Below are 17,362 nucleotides of genomic sequence, written 5' to 3' on the forward strand. Positions count from 1 at the left end.
TCTTTTACTTTTGTAATTATTATTAGTTATCTAATATAATTGTTAATATAATATTTTTTATAAAATCTTTTAACCCAATGAATTAAGGACTGCTTCGTTAACTAATAATTGCTATCTAGACAAAGAATGATTTAAACTCAATATTTAATTAAGTAGACAAATAAATTAATTATTAAATTAATCTAAATTAATTAAGTTAATATCATTTTTTTAATTATCTCATAAAAGGGGGTGAAAATCTTTTAACAGGTTCTCTTTAATATACATAATTATATCATTGATAACTATAAATAATTAGGTTTTAATAAAAGTACATAGTTCATATGATAAATATAGATGATAAAGAAATTGGTTGATCGTAGGTTATGAATAGATGAGTGCATTTATTAGTGAATCTTCTTCTAAAATAATATTAAGTCTCAACTTGCAATCTTTTCAGCAACAGTCCAATCCCTCCTTCACACACTTCTTCATGTGTTATGGTAGGCAGATGAGAGTAACAGTGGAATAATAATCTTTTTCAAGCCATTATTTATTAGTATGTAATTTATATATTATACGAAATATTTTAAGCATTCAAAATGTTTCATTGATTTCAACCATCTATATAATTTGGAGGCTATGTTATCTTTAATAATGACAATATCGAAAGGAATACATAGCGGTTATAGGTTAGTTATGTTTTTTCTCTTTTAACAAGTTAAATTTATATCCAACAATCTAAAATAAATAAATTTTATAATTAAAATCAACAACTAAAATTATTAAAATACCTAAATACTAAAGCGCTTGAAATACGTTTTATATAAAAAATAATTTGATTATATATGTTACATATTAGAATTAGGGATGCACATGGCTCGATCTGACTCGATGATCTGGCCTAATTTTGAATATTTTTGGAGCTAATTTGATATGATTTTACCAGATCTATGATCGGATAAGGGTTTCTAAAATAGACTGTGTCAATATTTTGAGTCGGATCCAGGTCAATACAAACTCGGTTTCACTCGATTTATGTGCATCTTAAGGGAACTAAAAAATGTATATATGTTTTAAATTAATTTTATTATTATATTATATTAATTATAACTTTATTGTTTTATTTTTAATCATACTTGTTGAATTAGAAAATAGATCAAAAAAACATCAAATTAGAATTTATGGACAAATTCAAGTTCAAATATGTATATCAACTTTTCGATAACAAGTTTTTTCTTTATAAATAAGTGCATCATAAATAAGTTTCTTTATAAATAAGTTTTGTTATAAATTATTGTTAAAACTTTAAAGATTTGGTTTTCACTCGATTTGGATCCGATATAATTGTGGCCCGAAAATATTTAGATTTCATCGGGTTTATGGTCGAATTAGTGTCTAAAAGATAGACCCATATATATTTAAGACCAAATCTAAATTAGAACAAACCCAATTTTACTGGACTTATGAACATTCCTAATTGAAAATTAAAATTTTTGTATATTCCGTGTACTAGAGAGAATAGTAATAAGTAATTTTTTTTTGTGACACAGTAATAAGTAACTGGAGGAAGAAGATGTTTACTCCCGACTAGATATAAGAATAAATTTGTTTACCGATAGACGAATTTTATGGTACTTATGAGTTGATATTTAAATTTTATTTAACTTATTTTTTATAATAAATCTTAATTTTTTAAAAATTATTTATTTTTATATTTTTTAAATTAAATATTAATTTTTAATTTTTTATGTAAATAAACACTATTTTTTAAATACCATAGTATTCACCTTACAGAAAAAGCAACACTATATATAGTCACAAACAACACTGAAATTGTAATGAAATAACGTGGCAAAATGTCATATTAAACTAAACATGAGATCTAATAGTAGTGTAATGTGGGGGAAAAAAGTAAAACATTTTCTTTTTTAAAGAAAATATAAAATCAAAGAGGTAGACATAAAAGGATAGTAGGTAAAGAAATTTAGGAGAAGAGATATAACATCAATTCTGTCTTATCAAAAATAATAATCCCACAATGGATAATGAATAAAACTTTGTTGAAAGGCTCTAGTGAATAATTTTGGTTTTGACCATCATCCTGCAACACTATAGTATAGTATATATTTATAAATTAGTTTATTTATTCTGTTCATTCTTATAGTAGTTTATAATTAGGTTTTTATATTTTTTTATTAAATTTTTATATTATTTTTAATTTTATAATTAGATTGTTAATGTAAAAAATATTAAAATTAATAAAATATTTTTTTGGCAAATTAAAAATACTCACAGTTAAGAATTTAATTCAATCTTAACCAAGTTGGTGTAACACTGTGTAACCATTTTTTTTTGTCTTAACACTGTTTAACATCTTGAAGGAGGGGGCATGAGGCAGATTTAATGCATAGTATTGATATTTTGTTATAAAATGAAATGGGCCCTTCCCTTCTAAGTTATTTATTTAGGCATTGCATTCATTATGTGCCTTGTTATTGTCATTGAAATTAAAGCACTCTGGCCCAAAACACAACCTCAATCAAACACTTTGACCCAATTTTCTCTCCTTTTTCTTCTTTAAAAAAAAAGAAAAGAAAAAGAAACTTAGCCATGATAAACACTACTAGAGTAATATTGACCAAATAAATTTTAAAATAAATAAAATAATAAATAAATATCAGCCACATGGATTGGATGTGCTATTTTCTTTCTCGGTTCCGGTACGTTACTAATAATATATCTGCCAATTTCTGCCAACTCTTATTTATAATTGTGTTTTATGAAAGTGTGTTCGTAAATGTGTCTAATAAAAATGTATTTTTTATAACTGTGTTTAATAGAAGTATCTTTATAGATATATTTTCTAGATGTGTCTCTTTATATATGTATTTAAAATATATTAATTACTAGACACATCTACAAATACACTTCCATGAAACACAAATATAAATAAAAGTTGACAGAAATTGACAGATAATATATTAGTACCCTATACTTTTTCTTTCTTTTTTACACTTTCACAAGTAAAATTTGTTGGACGATTTTTATTCACAATAATAGAAAGGTAGAAATATTGGTTCACGTATTTTCTTTCTCTAACTTTTTTCTCCCCTCAAGTTACTAATTTTCTAACACAAAATTATAAACACCTTATAAAATTAGTTGATGGATATTGTCGTTTCTAAGTTGATAATATTACTTTATTATTGCATATTATTCTTGAATTACCATTTATAACGGGTTATTATTATGAAAAATAAAATAATAAAAACAAATAATAATTTGATAAAATTATATTTGAAGGAAGTAATATTATCAAATTTGAAAATGACAAAATCACTTCCCACAAAATCATTCACTAAAAATTATTTGGTATAAACAATTTAGAGAAACATCATTTTCAATCGTAGAAACATCTTATAAGATTTGTTTTTGATTTTTTTATTTTAACACATGACAGATCGAAGATGCCTAGTCCAATTCTTGTGAGCTTCTAAGTTTCTAAGCTCAAATTTATTTCCAGACCCAAAAAAGCTAAATTTTATTTAGCATTACGATAACTATTATTATTAGAAAAAGTATGAGAAACCAATGAAATATTTGTATAATATGGATAATAGAGGTTTAAGGAGTATTAGAGATATAATTATTAGTGTTACCTTTTTTCATCCGCTGAAATTTTTGGGATGAGTGATATCATGACATGATATTAGAGTTTTAGATCTGAAAGGTCAAAAATTCGATCTTGAGTGAACCCCAAAATCAGTTTAAACTTTTGGGAAGATGTTTAACGGTTTTTGAGATTTTAATTATACTAAAAACATTATTCAAGATTGAAAAAATTTGCACGATATTTGTCTTTAATCCTTTTCTGTCAAGTTACTCCTCACATTATGAGTGACTTCACAATTATTCTTTCATATTGGATTAGACAAAACAATGTTGTTTTAATTTTGAAGTTAAATACTTAATAAAACTATGTTTAACTTTCATAAACTACAAGACTACAAGTATTTAGTGCAAAAACTAAAACAACATTATTTTTCTAATCCAAAGTAAAATGGTAGGTGAAAAGTTACTTACAGCGTGAGGAGTAACTCGACAAAAAAAAAGTAGGAGATTTAATCTTAAAGATATTTATAATGCAATTGGAATTTTAAAAGCTCTTTCAATATAAACACTGATTTTAAAAATTATTTTGAGGTTTATTTAACTTGTTTATTTATTTTTTATATATAGACAAACTAACAATAATCAGAACCAATTTTTTTAATGAGTTTATAACTAATAAGTTAGATATTGATAGTAAAATCAGCATATTAAAATATGTATTATTTATAATTTATGTTAATTTAATAATTTAATTATCAAAATATTTGTAGCTTCTTCAATGGAAAACATATGGTACTTTGCAAAAAAATTTTTTATAAAAAATAACTCAGATATAGAATTATACATATAATTAGATTAAAAATATTTTGTATTATAAAATAATCATGCATTTTATAGATTTATATGCAATTTTTTTTGAGATAGTTATTATTATCACTTTAAATGAATGAGTAACATCTAAGAAATAGGATAAAGGTACACTTTTGACTTTGTAGTGATATGAAAAGACATTACTCATATTACTGAGCAAATTAAAAAGGTACTATAGGATCCCACGTGAAAAGGGAGAAGAAAAAGTTAATCGAAATGATTGAATAAATAAATGAGTAATCATAGAACATAATAGAGTAATAACAATCTACATAAAAATCCTTTCAAAAATCTTAAATCAAATCAACAAAAACATAAATATAGAAAAGACAATAATATTTTTTTAAGATGTCTAAATAACATTTTTTTCTTATTTATTTATAAAATATACCCTCTTCTTTTTACAAAAATTAAAATAACGTATTTAGTATATTTAACTAAAATATTTAATTTCTATTTTTATATATATATTCTATGATTAATGATACACTATTAAAATAAATAAATTTTATTACATTAATAATAAATATATATTTATTATTACTTGAATTGTCCAAGTGAACTAAAGAGTGAGTTATTTTTTTTTTAAAAAGGAAAAGTACGAGGAGTCAATAGAATATTTGTACAATGTGTACAATGGAGGTTTAGGGAGTATTAGAGATATAATTATTAGTGTTATTTTTTTCTATCAGCTAAAATTTTTGGGATGAGTGATATTATGACATGCTATTAGAACTCTAAATACCAAAAATCATTTTAAACTTTTGAAAAAATATTTTTTTATTCTTAGTATTCGGATGGTTATTCTAGATAATATAAAAAATATTTATTTTATAATTTATATAGTCTATTATATACTTTTACATTCCACAGATGGAAATGCTTTTACATTGGGATGCCTTGTTGGACCATTAAAAACAATTAAAAAAGACAATGCGGTTAAAACTATTTAACCAAGTCAAAGGTACATGTCTTGGATCAACGAGGAAAACAATATAGTAAGAAGATCTAGCAATAACAAAGAAATAAGTAAGAGATAAAAAAGTCTTTAATTTGAAGACGTAGAAGTGAAGTGGAGTTTATTGGGTGTGGCGAACTCTATTAATATTATGGAGTTTGTCGAAAGATACGACGAACATACTTAAAATTACAAAAATAAAAATATTATGAATTTAAAGTTGAAATATTTTAAAAAAAAATATTCTTTTAATTTATTCCAAAAAAAATCCTTAATTTAGTACATATATAAGAGAAGAATTTTATTTTATTTTATAATGTTTTTGTTTTGTTAATCACTTAATCCTGATAAAACATCAACTCACCTAACCCTTTTATGTTGTCTCTTCTCTCTTACTCTTCTTCTCCTTCTTCTTCTTTCACTGTGTATTCTTTGCTCTTGCTTCTTCTTCTTCTTCTTCTTTCAATCTCTTGCCAACAATTCCTTATACACACTACATTGTACTGATCTCACTTCCTTGGTCAGATTCATTTGTTTATTTATTTATTTTTGACTTGGTATAATCAAAAGCATTCTTGTTTTGTAGTAGAAACTTGTTGGGGTTTGGTTTCTTTCTTCTGAGCTTCTTCTTTTTCTGCTTCTGCTGTTTCACTACTCAACCGTGTCTGTGCTGTTTATCAATTAAGAGGTAACAATGCACCATTATAATGCCTTCTTTTTTTTTTTCTCTTTCTAGTAATTCTTCTTGCCTTTGCTTATGAATGTTCATAAGGTAAATTATGTGAATTGAAGTTCATAGGTCAAGGATGAACTTAGTTATTTGTAAATTTTTCATTTCTTGTGGAATTGGCATTAGAAATTTGTCTGCATTGCTGAGAATATTGTTTATGCAACACATTATGGAACTGCATTTCTTAAAATCAATGTTTGGCACCCGAATTTGGGTTCTAGAATTGTGCATTTCCTGATAAATTGATGTGTGTGTTGTTGGTTATTGGAGTAGGAGCTAGTGGGAAAGGCATGCAGGGTATGTGGTTGATGTTATTCTTGTTGGTGGCTATTGCATTTGGTAATTCAGATATTGATGCACTCCTTGAACTTAAGAAGGGTTTTCGAGACGATCCTGCCGGACTAGTTCTCGATTCGTGGAATTCCAAGTCCTTAGATTCTAATGGATGCCCTCAGAACTGGTATGGAATATTGTGTGGTGAGGGAAGTGTTACATCAATCATTTTGGACAATGCCGGGTTGGTCGGAGAGTTTAATTTCCCTGCAATTGGTGGCCTTAAAATGCTTCGCAACTTGTCTGTTTCGAACAACCAATTCGAAGGAAGTATCTTGCAAATTGGTCAGCTGGAATTGCTTGAATTTCTTGATTTGTCCCTCAACAAGTTTAATGGATTGTTACCCTCGAACTTTGTTGAATTGCGAAATTTAGTGTATCTGAATCTTTCTTCAAATGAATTTGAAGGTACTCTTCCTGTTGGGTTTGACAAACTTAGCAAGTTGAAGTATTTAGATTTGAACACTAATAATTTTTCTGGGGATATTATGCATATCTTTTCTCAGATGGGAAGTGTTGTGCATGTGGACTTAAGCCGCAACAGGTTTTCCGGGACACCGGATTTTGGACTCGGAGATGACTCGTTTCTCTCTTCGATTAAATACTTAAATGTTAGCCACAATTCTTTGACTGGTGAGCTTTTTGCTCATGATGGAATGCCTTACCTTGATAGTTTAGAGGTCTTTGATGCGAGTAATAATAAGTTAGAGGGTAACATACCTTCCTTCACATTCGTGGTATCGCTGCGTATTCTTCGACTTGAACGCAACCAATTGTCAGGTTTGCTACCACAAACTTTGTTGAAAGAAAGTTCAATGATGTTGTCTGAACTGGATCTCAGTCAAAACAAGATTGAAGGTACCTTGTTGTCTTTGTTTTCTATCTTCAAATTCAAACCTGTGCTATTTTTAGTGTCAATGTATGACACTGCTAAAAGATTCGAAACAAGAGCTTCTCATTTTAGTCATTAATTCATCAAATTAACTCATGACATAGGTTCATACAGCTACCGATTTCTTCATATACAATCTAAACTAACTTGTTCTTCTTTGCAGGTCCCATTGGAAGTATCACTTCTGTCACTCTAAGGAAACTTAATGTATCTTCGAACAAATTGTCGGGTGCCTTGCCTCTCAAGATAGGCCACTGCGCCATCGTAGATTTGAGTAATAACATGCTGTCCGGTAATTTGTCGAGGATCCAGTATTGGGGTAACTATGTGGAAGTCATTCAGCTAAGTTCAAACTCATTGGTAGGTACACTGCCAAATGAAACTACTCAGTTCTTAAGGTTAACCGAACTTAAGGTATCCAATAACTCATTGGAGGGAGTTCTATCACCAATCTTGGGAACATATCCAGAGCTAAGAGAGATTGATCTTAGTCTCAACCGGCTTTCGGGCTTCCTCCTACCGAGCTTTTTCACCTCGACCAAGTTGACTAAGCTTAACCTTTCCAACAATAAGTTTTCTGGACCCATTCCTGTTGAACTTCGACAAGGTCGAAATAATCCATCAGTTTCTTCTAAAAATTCTAGTATGGTATATCTTGATCTTTCATGCAACAACTTGAGTGGGGTTATACCTTCAAAATTAAGCAAGCTTCACAATTTGGCTTATCTCAATCTATGTAGCAACAAATTGGAAGGTACTATTCCTAATGACCTTCCGGCGTTGCAAGGTTTTAATGTGTCCTTCAATAATCTCTCAGGTGTTGTGCCAGACAACTTAATGCAGTTTCCTGAATCATCATTTCATCCGGGAAACTCTCTGCTGAAATCACGATCATCCCCAAAAGATGCTTCTGACTTTGGTTTGGGAGAACATCAGTCACATAAAAAATCTGCAATTAGGATTGCTTTGATTGCAAGTTTGGTGACCGGCGCTCTTGTGATGGCCTTTGTTGGTATGGTGATTTATTACATGGTTCGCTGGCAAAAAGAAAGGACTTCGAAACAAAATGAAGCAAGAGGTATGGTCCAAGTGAGTTCTTCATTATCAACCAGAGAGGGACCTAACAGAAATTTGGAGGCAATAGGATCTTCTAAGGGTGGATCAGCTGATGATGGAGGAAACATCGATGCCTTGACAAAGAAGGCAAAAGATCTTTGCCAACCTGAATTAGTTAAGAACGACGAGGACATGCTTTCTCCAATGTCTTTTGTGTCAGCCTCAAATCCTTCATCTTCTATAAGTCCTCAGTTTGAGAATCCCGGTTCCCTCAGTGTATCCTCTCCAGATAAACTAGGCGGGTACTTGAATCTATTTGATGGATCTTTGGTGTTAACTGGTGAGGAACTTTCGTGTGCTCCGGCGGAAATTATTGGTAGGAGTTGTCATGGAACACTATATAAAGCCACACTTGACTCTGGTCATGAATTAGCTGTAAAATGGTTAAGGGAAGGCATCACTAAAGGGAAGAAGGAGTTTGCGAGGGAAGTTAGGAAACTCGGGACTATCAAGCATCCGAATCTGGTTTCTATACAGGGTTACTACTTGGGACCAAAGGAGCATGAGAGACTGATTGTAACAAATTTTATTAATGCACATTCTTTGGACATTTATCTCCATGGTAAGGTTATGCTTTCATGTTTCTATTTTCAGGATTTTACCAAGGAAATATTGAGAACGAGAAAACGAAAACAGAAAACAAATAGTATTAGTTTTTACACTTCTGATGTTCTTGGTTGGCTTGGAATCTTTTAGAGATGGAAAAAGTTAATTTTGGAAATTTAGGTTGAGTTATTTGGTTTGAATATAAATTCACACTGCAAATTGTTCATGCGAAATATGGTAGAGATTCACATTCAGTTGTTTTCATGTGAAGTTGATAGTTGAGAATCATTAGATAATTTCATGTTTGACTAAACTACTAAACTGTCATCTAACAGTTCTCATCAATCAACTTCACGTTAAGATAACTGCGTTAAATATATATGTTGTTTTCATAATCATGATAGAAATTTCAACATTCAAATGCATGGAACCATTTATATTTAACTGGTTTATGTTCTTTTTTTCTGCAGAGGCAGATAAAAGAAATCTCCAATCTCTGTCTCTTGATGAGAGGCTGAGAGTGGCCGTCGAAGTCGCATGGTGTTTGAATTTCCTACACAATGAGAAGGCCATACCTCATGGCAATCTCAAATCCACAAACATTCTACTTGAAGCTCCAGACCGGAACGTTCGGCTCACTGACTACAGCCTGCACCGGATACTAACTGCTGCAGGCACGGCCGAGCAAGTCTTGAACGCCGGTGCTCTTGGTTACATGCCTCCCGAGTTTGCCAGATCATCAAGCAAACCATCCCCTTCACTAAAGAGTGATGTGTATGCATTTGGAGTAGTCTTGTTAGAGCTCACGACAGGGCGAAAATCGGGTGAAATATTGTCCCAGATTCCAGGAGCGGTCGACCTGACCGATTGGGTGAGGTTCTTAGCCAGCGAAAACCGGTCTAATGAATGCTTTGACAGGTTCCTTGTGGAACAAGAAAGAAGTGAAAGAGCATCTAGAATCCTTGATGAAATGCTTAAGGTTGCTCTTACATGCATTCTTCCAGCATCAGAGAGGCCTGATATGGAAACAGTTTTTGCTGATCTTTCATCAATAAGGTAGCAAGCATTTTTAGTTTCTGATCATAAAATTATTAACCACTAACATCATCATCATCATTATTAGTTATCTATGATTGGTTTTTGTTTAAATTTTTGGTCCCTTGATTACACAACTCTCCATAGGCATCATTGCAACATGTCAGCAAGCAGCATATTGTTATGAAATTCTTTAAGCATGGAAATAATTCATTCTTTTCAACCCTTAAATTGTGCAGATAGTGTATTGTTGAATTTACAGTATTGTCCTTGTTCCATCTAGTTATCTACAAATGTTAATTAAAATGAGTAAACACCCAAATTAGTTTCCAAGGAATTTCAGGTTGGCCACTTCGGTCGCTAACAAATTTTTATTCTTTAGAAGTTCTCGAGAATTACTGTAGTCGAATTGAGTGGTCATTCTATCTCTTTCAATCAAATTTTTAATACAGCGTGTTTGACAAATAAATCTCTAACAAGTTTTATTAAAAGACTATTAAATTCTAAAAAATATCACTATAAGATAAATTAGTTCTTTCAGACCGATAGAAAGATCAATCTATCCGATGTAAGTAATTTTCGAGGACTTCTAGCGGATACAAATTTGTTGAGTACCAAAATATTCGATTTAAAATTTTATTGACCAATTTAGATGTTTACTCCATTTTTGTTGTTATTGTTTACATAATTTAGTGATGCAAACTAATATTAATGAACTTGCTGGAAGACAAAAATACCCTTTAATTTCAGAAACTGAACCATTATCAATAGAACATTGAATTCAAGTATCAAATCGTTCACAAATCACAAGGATAAAGTCATGCATATCAGACAAATAGGTCAATTTTGAGCCCTATAGTATAATATATCTTGAATGATAACTAAGATAAATGAGCATTGTTTTTATTGAAGTAGCAAAAAGATAATATATGGCATGAAACCTAAGCCAAAAGTCGGCAATGTATTGATCCAATTTCAATTTAAATTCAATCATCCAAAACATTTGCCGGCTACAACACCAAATTTTCATTGCCATCACCACAAGTAAGGTTATGAACTTAAAGAAGCATTGGAAATATTGTATATCTCAAAATTCTTTGCCGAATGTATTATTGTTTTTGGTTTCCCGCGGTATCTTTATTTAAGGGTTTGTTGTTGACCAATAAATTATTGCATGTATAAGGCGGGATTCAAACCTTCAACACTTATTTAAACAGACTAGAGAATTAATCACTAGACTAACCCAATATGGTTCTTTGCCGAATGTGTTAAATACTTAAATCATACATTTGTTATATATCATGCCAACCTAAGAGGCTAAGACCAATGATATTTAAAAAAAAGATAAGATATATTTTTTGTCTCTGAAATTTGATAAAAAATTTAAAAACATTCTTAAGTTTTATTTATTTCAATTTTGTCCTAAAAGTTTTCAATTTGTATCAAATATATCCTTGACGGCTAATTTTTCACAAAATTTAAAACCAATTCAACAATAATTTCATAAGAACAACCTTTAACACAAGCAAATTAAACATAATTTTCATGCATTATTGTTAGATTAATCTTAAATTTTTTTAAAATTTAGCCATCGAAAATATATTTAATGTAAATCGAAAATTTTGGAACAAAATTGAAATAAAATAAAACTTAGGGATATTTTTAAAATTTTTACCAAAACTTTAGGACAAAAAATATACTTTACCCTTAAAAAAATTATGATTATTATAAAATCTGGTGTACATAATAGAAATTTGCATCAAAGTTATTTGCGATTCTTATTACGAATTTTGGTACTTGTAAAATTTCCATAAAAAGAAAAGTACGAGAAGTCAATCGAATATTTGTAATTTTTCTTACAAATTTGGTGCATATCACAAAATTTGCAACTAAATTTACAGTAAGATTCGATAAAATTGTTTAATATTCCATGAAATTAGTTACAAATTTGAATGGCTTTTTTTTAGCAAAATTAGCAGTAACTATTATCTACGAATTTATATATATTGCGAGTTTAAATTCACAGTAAAATTTATAAAAGACAAAATTATCTATAAATTTTAGCCAAATTTTACAGTAAAATCTATAGATAATAGACTATTTTTAAGTAGTGAAGGGACACATAACAAGCAATGTCCAGAGGGAAGTTGTTTGATATTCATTTATAAATAATATTATATTTTAAAGTAGTTCAGAATTCAGAAAATAATATCCAACTGTCATTTTCATCCAGAAGTGAAATCACAGCTAATATATATTAGTTGTAAAGATTGACTATATATATGAATGGAAATTAATATCATTTATTTTTCTAGAAGCATATTATATCGTCTTAAGCTATTTATTACCACTATGATTTACCAAAAAAGGGGAAGTTATTTACTAATATTTAAAGACATTTTCAAAATCATCTGGTAAACTTTACTGTATATAGTCTTTCATTTACTCAACCAAATTCATAAATTACAATTGATTAAGAAGATAAAGAATAACCTGAAACATGGATATTTCATTGAGTTATCGTGTCTGCGTGTCGGATATATTTTAGATACAATACATATTGACACTTGTTTGATATGTATGTCTGTTGTGTTCAACCATATTTTAATAAAAAAATTCTTCTCCAGACATACTTGAACATACTTAAATACCATCACGTGTCAATGTATATAGTCTTATTCTTAATATATATTCTTAAAATAAATATAGATATAATATATATTATTATTTATTAAAAAAATATTTTAAATATTTAATATAATTAAAATAAGACATTAACAATAATTAAAAATTTTAGTTTATATTTTAATATCAATAAAATATCAAATATCATTACGATTTATCTAAAAAATACTTTATATTTTATATGTATGTGTGTCCTCGCGTCATGTAAGATTTTAAAATTCACGTATTGACATGTCTCGTATCGTATCGTATCCCGTGTCCGTATCCGTGTTCGTGCATCATAGAGAATACCTAAAGTAAATCATATTTTCAATATTTGATCTCAACTCGATAACTGTATAAGGACACCATAATCTAAAATTATTTGACTTAATTTAATATCTATAATTTTATAATATAATATTTATAATTATATATTTATTTTATTTAATACTATTTATTTATTATAATAAAAATTGATGAATACAAAATAAAATAATTGTAAATTAATTTGAGTTGATTTTTATTGTATAATATATTACTTTTATATTAAACAAATTCTTATACGTATAATATATTATTCTCCTTGGTTGATTAATTCTAACATAGAAAATACAGACATGAGACACCATCCATAATTAAAGAAAATAAAGATAGTCAAATTAATATGCAAATGTCACTCCTAACCATAACAATAATTTGCAGTGCTCCAATTGGATACATGATTGGACAATATGGTAAAATGAATTAGTCCAATGGAATATGAAAAACTTCACACCTCACTACATATGTTAATCATATTATTATTTTTTTGAATATATTAAATTTTAACATCAAATACTCTATATATTTTGTATGTGTATATTTGACTAAATCATTACTTCTTTTTTTTTTTTGAAAAAAAGAAAAGAAAAGTGGTTTAGCATAAATTTATTATTCCTACTTTTGATCATTACAATGCCAATAGAAACAAAACCGTGTATGGCAAAGCTCCAACTAACGCGCTGACAAAATGGAAATAAGCAAATTATATAAAAAAAAAACATAAATTCTATAATGCTTATAATTTGATGTCTAACTTTTGTCGAAGTTATTTTTTATGATAAAATTTAAATATTTAATAATTATTTATTTTATATTTTTAAAATTAAATATTAATTTTTAACTTTTTTTAATAAGTTAGGCAAATACTTTTAGGCACCATAACAATCACTTAATAATAATTGTCAAATAGTAAATATAACTTATTCATTTGTTAAGTAAGTGTTAAAAATTTGAATCTCGCCTTATACATACAGTAATTCATTAGCCAACAATAAACTTTTAAATAAAACTCAGATCCACAATAAATTAATCTTTGTCGAGTTAAAAAATACTATGAATAACAAAAAAAAAATCATTTTAAAATAAAACAAAAATATATTATCTACTTTTATGTTATTTTGATAAAATATTTTTTAGGTATTTGAGTTAGTATTGAATATTTTTATAGTAGCAGCCTTCTTTCTTTGAACATGCTCCGAATATAGCTTATTATATAGAATAATATTACACATTCACATTTTTTTATGAATTAAATCCAATCAAGTTAAATAATAAATTTTGAAATAATGTTAACTATAATTAATTTTTATTATATAAGACCAATTTAATTAAACTTAATTAACAAAAAAATTTAAATGTGTAGCATTATTCTATTATATATATATTCCACAATATCCATGAGACCATAACAGTCACTTTCAACCTTAAGCTATATAAATAGACCTTTGTCCATCATATAGTCTCATCTATTCCAGAGTAATCTCTGTGTGAATGCGATAGACATCTTCTCTCCTTGCTCCATTTTCATGTAAGCTTTTGTTTGAAGATCTAATTAATTATTCATGTAAGTTTATATCTATTTAATTAGTTTTCTATTATTTTCATGTTATTGTTTTCCCAATATGTGTTACGTTGTCTTGTTATTATGCTTCTCACCAAAATAAGTAAAATGTTAGTATATATAATATTCACATATTTAGATCTATGAGTATTGATATGATCATGGTTCAAAGAGAAAATGACGAATTACGCAAAATCAGAAGCCGCAAATTACGATGTGAAAATTAAGTGTCGAAATAGTACAAGTTCTTTTCATCTAATTAAATTCAATATGCATTTGTTATCTTCCTAAGATTTTAATCATACAATTATAATTGTTGGTATATTATAATCAGTGTAATTATTCTCATTAAATCAATATATGGCCAATCTTTTTCATCAGTTACACTGCATTATGAGGAACAAAATTAAGATTTTTCTAGAATGTCAACAAGTACAATAAACACTTTTGTCGTGCTATTCATCAACATTTTCCATTTCAAAATGTTAAATCATATTATGTATAATTAAACCTTATTAATGATTTTCTTAAAGGCACTTACTAGTAAAACCTAAAGGGATCAATTTTTTTTTTAAATAATGCATTTAATTTTATGAACTGATCTAAAAATTTAATTTTGATTATTATAAATGTTTTTTATTTCTATGAGTAAACTGTTAAAATAGTACTTGAAAATTTACTTTAGTGACAAAAACAATTTCAAAAGATTCTAAGGACAAATAAATTTTCAGAAAGATTTAAAAATATGATAAAAAGAATTAGAGATCAAATTTTGCTTCAAATTTTTTTTGTATCTTTTAAATATTTATTCAAATATTGTCAAAAAATTCATATAAAATGAATAAGTCGTTTGCTAAATTTAAAAGTTTTTTATCACTTATAAAAAATATATTATTTATTGATTACTTTTGTCGTATTTTTAAATTATTCAAAAATTATTTTATCGATAATATTTTTTAAGAACTTTTTTGTCAACGGCTAAATTTTGTGGGCACCAAATTGATAATTAACTCCTACTTTAATAGTGAGAATGATCATCTGAATAAATAGATATGAGTGAAAAATTGTCTAAAACATTTTATTAGGTAGAAGTGTTTTTGGTACGGTTTGGATTGATGGATTGATTTTGAATGAAAAAAGTTCATTCGATTTGAACATTATTTTATTTGGGTGTAATTTGGATTAGATAATATTCTGTAAACAATCCAATCTAATTCGATTAATTTCAAATGGTTTAAATTAGAATAGATTTGTGATTTTGTAAATAAAAAAAATTACCAATAATGATATAATAAGTTTTAATAGTCGACAATAATATAACAATAGAATAAAATAAATAAATAATAATATTTTTTAAAATTTATAAAATATTTACAAAATTAGATTGCATTGATTTTAATTTTTAAAAAATAAATTTAAAATCCGATTCAGTCAATGTAGTTCACCAAAAGTATAATTTAATTAAATTTAAATTATTACGATTTTAATTATTTTCCATTTGGATTAGATTAGATGAATGAGATTTGGATTAGATTAGATGAATGAAATGGTGATTTAATTTGGGTAAGTTTGAATTTGATCACCTTATATTTTATATTTTATTTTATAAGGTGTTTTATAAGTTGAGGTCTTAATTTGGAAAAAAATAAAACAAAAACAAATTTACTACTTAAAATTGCGAATATACCCTAAAGGCGTGTACAGTTAAATGCTACCCTTTACAGGCTCACACGGAAACTCTACTCTTCTTATTCATCAGTTAGACACCAGCATTGCTCACTCTTCCGTTCGCATTTCGCATTTCGCATTTCCATTTCAATTTCAATTCTCATTTCATTTGCATTTCGCAGAGACACATAACCTCCCCCACCTTTCACTCGGGACTTGTCCCTCACTCACCTCAATGGCCGACCGAGTTCACCCGCACGACTCACCGTCGCCGACCGTCTCTCAAATCGACTCCTCCGACGCCGCCGTCGCACCGAAGCCTAGTCTTCCGCCGGATGGGAAACCCGTTCCGCCTCCGGGAACCTACGTCATCAAGATTCCGAAGGACCAGATCTACCGTGTTCCTCCGCCGGAGAATGCTCGCCGCTTCGCCAAATACACCGACAAAAAAAGTAAACGGAGCTACGGCGGTGGCGGTCGTCGCCGCTGCAGCTTCTGCTGCTGCTTCTCCTGGTTCATCGGAGTCCTCTTCATCATCGCCTTGCTCATTGGAATCGCCGCCGGCGTACTCTACTTAGTTTTCAAGCCGAAGTCTCCGCACTACTCCATCGACCACATCGGAATCAAAGCAATGAACCTCACCACGGCGGTGATCTCGCCAGAGTTCAACATTACCGTCAAGGCTGATAACCCTAACGACAAGATTGGAATCCGTTACGAAACGGATAGCTCGGCTGAAATATTCTTTAAAGGCGTGAAGCTCTGTGACGGAGCGTTGCCGGCGTTTTACCAGCCGCCAAAAAACATCACGGTGTTTATGACGCCGTTGAAGGGTAACGGTATCAAGCTGAAGAGCGAGGATGAGAAGGCGTTGGTGGATGCGCAGACCAAACGGCAGGTGCCGTTGAACGTTAAGTTAGTTGCGCCGGTGAAGATAAAAGTTGGTTCCGTTGAGTCGTGGAAGATCACCGTTAAGATTGACTGTGATGTAACAGTAGACCAGCTAACGGTGCAGTCGAAGATTCTTTCTAAAAAATGTAATTACAAGCTGGATCTTTGGTTATTTAAAAT

The 17,362-nt window shown here is 29.0% G+C and overlaps 2 protein-coding genes across 4 annotated transcripts in view; both read left to right on the plus strand.

The window, feature by feature from the left end:
- The first annotated feature begins 5,828 nt into the window (after positions 1 to 5,828).
- Positions 5,829 to 10,305, plus strand: LOC107496739 (probable inactive receptor kinase At5g10020). Of its 3 annotated transcripts, none has more exons than XM_052251828.1 (4): positions 5,829 to 6,110; positions 6,426 to 7,343; positions 7,541 to 9,055; positions 9,510 to 10,305. In XM_052251828.1, exons 2-4 carry the CDS (start codon positions 6,443 to 6,445, stop codon positions 10,097 to 10,099), a joined length of 3,006 nt encoding a protein of 1,001 aa, XP_052107788.1. In that variant the 5' UTR covers positions 5,829 to 6,110; positions 6,426 to 6,442; the 3' UTR covers positions 10,100 to 10,305. The 3 variants fall into 3 exon arrangements, with proteins under 3 accessions (XP_052107788.1, XP_015973555.1, XP_020982910.1); XM_016118069.3 differs by having other exon boundaries at positions 9,516 to 10,305; XM_021127251.2 differs by lacking the exon at positions 5,829 to 6,110 and having other exon boundaries at positions 6,758 to 6,893; positions 6,992 to 7,343.
- A 6,067-nt stretch (positions 10,306 to 16,372) lies between these two features.
- The window catches only part of LOC107496740 (NDR1/HIN1-like protein 13), a gene marked incomplete in the record, with an annotated part of 1,157 nt that continues 167 nt past the window's right edge, over positions 16,373 to 17,362 (plus strand). The window contains 1 exon segment of the mRNA XM_052251840.1: positions 16,373 to 17,362. Within this exon segment, the coding sequence (XP_052107800.1) occupies positions 16,527 to 17,362 (836 nt within the window).

Source organism: Arachis duranensis, chromosome 7, assembly GCF_000817695.3.
Source record: "Arachis duranensis cultivar V14167 chromosome 7, aradu.V14167.gnm2.J7QH, whole genome shotgun sequence".
Taxonomy (NCBI): Eukaryota; Viridiplantae; Streptophyta; class Magnoliopsida; order Fabales; family Fabaceae; genus Arachis; species Arachis duranensis.

Bases quoted from the DNA above. Each gene is read 5' to 3' on its own strand.
- LOC107496739 (XM_052251828.1), top strand. From the start codon at position 6,443: ATGCAGGGTATGTGGTTGATGTTATTCTTGTTGGTGGCTATTGCATTT. The intron at 7,344-7,540 runs GTACCTTGTTGT...TCTTCTTTGCAG, and splicing joins CAGTCAAAACAAGATTGAAG to GTCCCATTGGAAGTATCACT. The intron at 9,056-9,509 runs GTAAGGTTATGC...TTTTTTCTGCAG, and splicing joins TTTGGACATTTATCTCCATG to AGGCAGATAAAAGAAATCTC.